The sequence below is a fragment of the Rhinopithecus bieti genome, unplaced genomic scaffold, assembly GCF_001698545.2.
Source record: "Rhinopithecus bieti isolate Rb0 unplaced genomic scaffold, ASM169854v2 scaffold_22439, whole genome shotgun sequence".
In the NCBI taxonomy this organism is placed as follows: domain Eukaryota; kingdom Metazoa; phylum Chordata; class Mammalia; order Primates; family Cercopithecidae; genus Rhinopithecus; species Rhinopithecus bieti.
The window spans coordinates 1,037,966-1,046,059 of NW_016810838.1; the positions used below are offsets into that span (position 1 = coordinate 1,037,966).

Here is an 8,094-nt window from a genome sequence, read left to right on the forward strand (position 1 = left end):
AGAACTAAAAGAATTGTCAATGGCACCAAAATAGGGAGCTATCTCGAAGCAAATAGTCTTGTCCTAAATTCTTAGAACACCTCCACTTAAAAGTCTGTCCATTCTAAAATTGTTCCTGCCGACTTCCAATTTCCTACATGTTGAAATATGTAATATTCAAACAGCAAATTGCAGCTGGATATGCTAAATTTGTCTACAGGGATCCATAGTTTTCAGAAGATACTTTTTTAAATGATAAGAGATGATGGAGAAAAGAGTATCTGAGTAATGGGGGAGAGAATTCCAGGCAACTCTCTTAGCAGGAAGTGAATTAATTTCTTCCTAAAGAGGCAGAACTCCCCCTATTCCATCACATCGCAAGCATTTTGTGAAGGGCATTGGTACAGCTGACGTGCTGCAGCACAGTTCAAAAGGAACAAATGCACATGACCCCCACATCTGAAACAAGAGTTGCCCCTGACCTTGCTAACCAAAGGCTCCTGGAGGGGAAAAGTCATCAGAAGAAAGAGCGGAATGTAAGGGGAAGATTGATTGGCTCTGCAAGACTGCAGCCTCAACTCAGCTGTGGTTTCACCCAGGTGAGCACACTGCTGGTCGGTGCTGGGCTGAATAGGTCATTTTATTTTTTCAGCTGCCTTTGGTTGTACTGACATAACTGGGCCCCCACCCACGGCTCTACCACATCTCTATCAACTCCACTCATATACTTTATGCTCTAATAACACCTAACCTCTATCATGGCCTTCCTGTTCCCCACCTCCCACACACTGTCTCAGACATTTTCATCTGCTGCTTCTCCCTCTTACACATCCTTCAATGCTGGACTCAAGAGCGATTTTGTCCAGGAAGCCCTCTCTGCCTCCTCTCTGGCGGTGCCGTCATATATTCCTGGGTATGTCCTCAGGAAGTCATTCAACTTCACCATCCTCTAAGCCCTTGAAGTCCAAACCCTTGCTTACCCATCTTTGAATCCTCAAGACAGGGTGGTAACTGGCAGAGAGTAGGTGTTCAGTATTTGTTGAACTGAATGGAATGCATCCTATCTGCATACTTTACATCTTGGGCACAGAATGTAGAGAGAACTAAAGAGGGTTCCTGTCCTCCCCAGACAGACTTGACAGAACCCCAAAGTATACAGAAGTTGGAATGAGCTATGGCAGTAGCCCAGAAAAGGAGAACATACGTCTGAAGGCAAGAAAAGAATTCATCAAAACAGTAGTGTGTGAGGGCCAGGTGCTTGTAATCCCAGCACTTTGGGAGGCCCAGGCAGGCGGATCGCTTAAGCTCAGGAGTTCGAGACCAGCCTGGCCAACATGGTAAAACCCCGTCTCTACAAAAAATACAAAAATTAGCCCGGTGTGGTGGGGTTCGCCTGTGGTCCCACCTACTGGAGAGGCTGAGGTGGGAGGATCGCTTGAGCTCAGGAGGTGGAGGTTGCAGTGAGCCAAGATCACGTCACTGCACTCCAGCCTGGGCGACAGAGGGAGACCTGTCTCAAAAAATAAAAACTAAAAAGAAGCGTCTGAGAAGTCTTAGGATTGAACCTTGGAAAAGCTCATGTGATGTGACTCCATGAAGAATTTTTACTGTAGGGCCCAGTAGAGCATGAGCTGGGGGTGGGTGCGGGGGGATGGGAGTGTCGGGGGAGGTGAGGGAGTATCAGTTCTTCACCTTAGCATCCCATTCTGAAGCACAAGAGAGCCCCTTGTCAGAGACAGGCATGCATTTATCATTTCTGTATAACTGACTCAATGCACAGCTACGGAGCTAATTTCATGGTGTTTATCTTGTAACATGGATTCTGTCTATGCTTCCCAAGTAATATTTTCATTTCCATTTTAAAATTCAGAGTTTAGAAAAAGGCCCTCAAATACTGTTAGGAGAACCATTCAAATCAGGTGCCCAAAACTAGATGGCACATTCATTCATCTATGATTGGATGGTTAATAAGCAGTGCAAGAAATGAGCTGTTTCAGAATGCAGACATTTATTAGAGAACAGGAACTTCTGCTCTCCGTCCTGGAGATTCATAGGTTTGGTCCAATTCTTTGTGAAAACAGACCAGGGCTCCTTCTATGAGAAGAGAAGAAGAAAGGAATGAAAGACAGGAAGAGGACGGAGTTGGGAGGAACGGAGGAAAAGGCATTATGTTACATAGGGAGAAATCTAGGCTCCAGCCTCAGCTGTGCTGCTAACTCACTGTCTCTTGACCTCTCTGGGCATTAATTTCCTCAATCTACAAAAAAAGGCAACAGGACTGAATTATCAATTCTAGCCCTTCCACCTGTGATTCTAACCCATTCCGGTGCGCCTAATGAAGGAGGGGACATATGGTCAACCAGGAAGACCCATAGGGGCCACGGCGGGCTGACACGACCCTCCCGGGCTCTCCCTCCCCGCCTCGCCTTTGGCACCACCCGCCCCTGCGCGCGCCTCCGGGAGCGAGCCGCGCGCGCCCGAGGCCACGTGACCTGAAGCCGCGGGGGCGCGCCCCAGCCGCCATGTCGGAGACGCGTGGAGAGCCGGGGTCCGGAACTGAGGCCGGCGCCCGATTCTTCTGCACCGCGGGTCGCGGCCTGGAGCCGTTCCTGATGCGCGAGGTGCGGGCGCGGCTGGCGGCCACGGAGGTGAGTCGGCCTCGCTGCGCGCCTGGGAAGGTGGGCGGCCCTGTCCCTGCCCCATTGCCCACCCGAGGCCAGTCGTGGACGCGGGAAAGCGACGCCGGCGCCCCTCTCTGTTCCACGCGACGGTCGCCGCCCCCCGAGGTTGACTGGCAGGCGCTTCCGCTACGGCCGAGGGAAGCTACCATTCCTTTCTTTCCTTGCATAGCAAATCCAGCTCCTCATTTCTCAGGGCTCAAGTTTTTAAGAGAGGTGTGGAGGCAAGTTATTTCCTGCGTTCTTTAAAGTACTTAGTAGTGCCTGTAATTAGAATCTGGCCTGTCAGAGTTAGAACCCTTCGTTCTTTAAATGCAAAGATGATCTCCAAGTTCAGTTACCTGACTTTTTTGTTAGTTTCTTGACTGATCGTATTTTACTTCATAGGATTGTTGTGAGGATTAAATGATATAGCGTATGCAAAGTACACTTTAAACAGGCAGTAAATAGCAGCCAGAAAAATAATATACTCTTGCGGACCTCATGGTTATCTGTTGTTGATTTCCATGAAATGAACAAAGTTTTTAAGCATTGGTTTAGGTTTTAGAACGTTGAAAACTGATTTCTTGAAAGTAGAGGATGAAGGTATAATAGAAAAGGTATCTTGATGTGCTCTTGAAAAAGGAGAGCTTGCTAAATGAAATTAACCCCTCCACCCTGGCCGCTCCTACAGTGTGGGAAGCCCACAAAAGGAGTTTCTGCAGTGAAGAGTTGGAGTCATGAAGAATTATGTCAGTTTTATTAGACTGCCTGCCACCTGTGTTTTGGGTCACAGAATTTAGAGTATTGAATGTAGCTAATCTAAAAAAGCAACAATATATAGTAACTACTGACATTTACTGAACATTTAATATGTGTCAGGCATGTGTTCTTAGATCTTTACCCTACATTTATTTATTTGCGTACTTTTCACAACAGCCCTATAAGGTAGGTGTTCCACATTTAACAGATGAGAAAAATGAAGCACAGGTAAGTCCAATAATTTATTCAAATCACGCAACTAGAAAATCGCAAAGATGGGATTCAAACCTGAGCTGGGAAATCAAGAATGAGCATATAATCATGTTTAAACCAGGCCCATGACATAGGGCTGCACTGGCTTGTTTTTTCAAATGCTAACTTAGAGTGCTTGGTGTGAAAGAGAGATGGCTTGGCCCAATTGAATATGTAGGTTTATTAGAAAAAGGAAAGACTCTCTGCTTGTTCTCCATCTTCTCTAAAGACAAATGAAATTGGGAAAACTTTATTACCAGGAAGAAAATTCAATTAAATATAGGGAAAACTTTTTGACAGTGAGAGTAATTAAATGACAGTAGACTTGGGAATTTCCATATTCTGCTCTTGTATGTTTGAAGGATAGATAGGTCTGGAAATGGGATCTGAACAAATAATCTCTGAAATTCCACCTCAGTTGCTCTGATACAAAGTGAACTCTCAAAGTTAAGACAATCCTGAAATAACAGTAATGACAACTAACATTAAGCACTTAAAATGTTAGAGAAGTTATGTGCATGTTATGATTTAATCCTCAAAAGACTCCTATGTGATAGACTTTTACCTCCATATTTTACAAAAAAAGAGAAAATTGGGACTTGTATCTGAGCCTTTCTAGTTTTAAAGCCTGTGTGCTTTACCACTAGGCTAAATTACTGTGGGAATCTGCCCTGGAACATTGGATGTAGTTTATTTCTGTAACACCATGGTAGGTATGTATGGGCTTTAGAATCAAAAGACCTGTGTGCAGATCTTATATATTTCTGTAGTAGATATGTAACTTTGGGCAAATTACTCAAATTTCTGAGCCTCAATTGTCTTGGATGTAAAATAGAGATGATAGCTACTTTAAAGGATTAATGCAGTCACTGAAACAAAAATAGCACAGGTAGCATGGTGCCTAGCAAATAGTTGGTGCTCAATAAATTTTAGTTCCCATACAATGAGTTGCATAGTAATACTTAAAACATTCTTTTAGTGACAAGAGAGTGTTAGAAACTTTGGATCACATCAAGGAAATTAATATTCTAAAATCTAAATTTACAAAACAGATTAATTCAACAATGATTGTTTAAGAAAGTAATCACTTCATTTTAATCAGTGTTTTTCCAATTTTAGGGAACATAAGAATCACTGGGGAAGCTAGTTGAAAATGAGTATTTCTGGGTGCCAGCCCCAAAAGGTTTTCTTTGAGCAGGGCAGCTGGTAAGCCCAGGTGCTACCATTTTAACATGAAAACGTGCTGCCCTCCCAGGTAACTCCAACACACAACTTGCAGTGGAAAATTTGCTGTGTATTCTTTTTAGCTTTCTATCATGGAGAATTTCAGAAATATACAAAAGTAAACAAAATAGTATGCTAAATCTAGCCTGGTGCGGTGACTCATGCCTGTAATCCCAGCACTTTGGGAGGCCAAAGTGGGCAGATTACCTGAGGTCAGGAGTTCAAGACCAGCCTGGCCAACATGGTGAAACCCTGTCTCTACTAAAAATACAAAAAGTTAGCCAGGTGTGGTGGTGCACACCTGTAGTCCGGGCTATTCAAGAGGCTGAGGCAGGAGAATTGCTTGAACCCTGGAAGCAGAGGTTGCAGTGAGCCAAGATCACGCCACTGCACTCCAGCCTGGGTGACAGAGCAGGACTCCATCTCAAAAAAAAAAAAGAAAAAAAATAGTATGCTGAGTCTCCATGGTGTAGTTTAACATGTTCCTCTATCCTCGGTAGTTCCTACAAGTTGAAATCCTGTAAGTTGTATCTAGAACTTAGTTAGATTCAGGTTTGATGTTTTTTTCTCCCCTCTGGTTGTATGGCAGATTTCTTCATAAGTCCCTGGATGATGTTAAATATTTAATTTACGTATCTACAAACACGTATCACTTAGACTACTTTGAAGAAATTAATATATTGAGAAAAATTAAGCTTTACTTTATAATGATGTTTAATGTATTAAGTACTGCTATTTATTGTAAGACTAATAGTAGGAACAGTTATTTTAAGATAAAATTGAATGTTGTAGAGATGTCTCTAATATCAGTTCACCAGAAAAGTCCTGTCAGTGGATTCATTGGTCTTTGTAAACTCACATATCAAACACTATTAACACAGGTCCTGATTAGGCCACGTAAATTTTTGTTTTTTAATGCTGTCATCACAGTTGAGGGTAGTGAGGTCGAGTTAAGCAGAAAGTCAAGTTATTTCGTAGTTATTTTCATTTAATGGAATAATTGCATAAGGTTGCCTTAAAGATTCTCTGCATTCGCTTTAAATTGAATGCCTCTTTTTTTTTTTTTGACAGTCTTACTCTGTCGCCCAGGCTGGAGTGCAATGGTGTGATCTTGGCTCACTGCAACCCCCGCCTCCCAGATTCAGGCAGTTCTCCTGCCTCAGCCTCCCAAGTAGCTGGGATTACAGGTGCCTAGCTAATTTTTGTATCTTTAGTAGAGACAGGGTTTCTACTAAACTTATTGGCCAGGCTGGTCTTGAACTCCCGACTTCAAGTGATCCGCCCACCTTGGCCTCCCAAAGTGCTGGGATTACAGGCATTAGCCACCATGCCCAGCTGAATGTCCTTTTTACAAATTAAGTGAAACATATTTTTTAATTCCTTCTTCTAAAATAAACCAAAACAAACTCAAACACCACATTAACTCATCACTTAGCACTTTCAAATTAGTTCTGAAATTGGCCTCTGTAGAATTAGGAGACCTTTGGTACCTCCCTATATCATGATATGTTTTTGCGTAGATTTAAACTTTTTAAAAGAAATTGCCACAGGATCAGGCTCTGTCACTCAGGCTAGAGAACAGTGGCATGATCACAGATCACTGCAACCTTGATTTCCCCGGCTCAAGCAATCCTCCCACCTTACCCTTCCAAGTAGCCTCTTGGACTACAAGCACATGCCACCATGCCCAACTCATTTACTTTTTGTACAGACAGGGTCTCACTGTGTTGTCCAGACTGGTCTCAAACTCCTGGGCTCAAGCAGTCCTCCCACTTGGGCCTCCCAAAGCACTGGAATTATAGGCGTGAGCTACCACATTCACCCTAGATTTAAACTTTTAATCTTGGTGTTATATTTGAATCCATGAATTTTAAAGGAAAAATAATGCTTAGATAATCTAGTAGAAAATAGAGCTGTTATTACTTAATGAAGGCTGTTATTTCATCTTCGGAAGTGTTATACATAAAACCAGGTGTTTTTAGACACTTGGTTATGATTTAATTCTAGATAGAAAAAAACAGATCGTATATGTAAATAAATTTTCAGGTGAGAAACATGAGAACGAAATATTCCAAATGCCTTATTTCTCCCTGAGTGTTGTAATTAAATATGAATAGTTGTAAGAAATAAACTAAAGAGAAAGAGAATTAGTAGCTTCAGCAGTTCTTGAAATCATAAGCACCAAAATTAATTCTCCCTACTGTTTTAAGATATAATACCTATCTTCACAAAGAGTGAACTGTTTAAGTGCATTCACAGATAGGATTATTTGATTCTCACAGTTACTACTATTTTACAATTTATTAAACTACAGTAAGTCTTCATTTAATGTCATCAGTAGGTTCCTGGAAACTGTGACTTCAAGCAAAAGGATGTGTAATTAAATCATTTTTTACCATAGGCTAATTGAAATAAACAAGAGTTCCTACAGTATATTTCTGGTCACAAAAATTTCACAAACTTCTAAATAAAGGGGTTATTTAGAACACTTCTAATAGTAAATGCTGAAATAACTCTTCTAATATTAAACATTGAAATAAATAAGTTATACATACATTTAAGAAAGATTGATAAAAAGAAGTAGGATAATTATTTATCAATCTATTCCAGTTCAGTTATTCCATGGTTGTCACTGGCCAGAGCCTATCCTGGCAGCTCAGGGCACAAGGTGGGAACCAGCCCTGCATAGGATGCCATCCCATTGCCCGGCGCACTCACACGCACCCACATTTACTTGCACTGGGACCATGTAAACATACCAGAGACCTAACAGGCACACTCTGGGATGTCAGAGGAAACTGGGGTACTCAGGGAAAACCCATGCAGACATGGTTCACCTGGACAGTAGCCCTGGCTGGGAATTGGTATTTTTTCTTATCAATATCATGATGAAACAATGTTGAACAAAACAGTGTTACTCAAGGACCTGCTGTACTTCTGATAACATGTTTATTCTAAAAGAAATGTAGGCCTTATGATAATTCGTAGAATAATGTTGGTGCTTTTGGTTTTGAGAATGTATAATTCTTAGAATAATGTTGCAGTTTGGGGTTTCAAGAATGTATTTGGCATTTTACTGCACTAACATATACTATTCTTAGGATCTGATGTTCTAAATAAACTTTTTGGGTCCTCTTAATTAACTTAAGAGTCATGTTCTTTTTGGAAACCACTGGCCCCGGGGGGAAATATATATATATTTAAATATAAATATACATTT

General features: G+C 41.7%; 1 protein-coding gene across 1 annotated transcript in view; it reads left to right on the forward strand.

Annotated features, from left to right (window-relative positions):
- The first annotated feature begins 2,484 nt into the window (after positions 1–2,484).
- THUMPD2 (THUMP domain 2 tRNA and snRNA guanosine methyltransferase) overlaps positions 2,485–8,094 on the forward strand; it is a 40,812-nt gene continuing 35,202 nt past the window's right edge. Inside the window, 1 exon segment of the mRNA XM_017892949.1 lies at positions 2,485–2,627. Within this exon segment, the coding sequence (XP_017748438.1) occupies positions 2,502–2,627 (126 nt within the window). The 5' untranslated portion in view covers positions 2,485–2,501.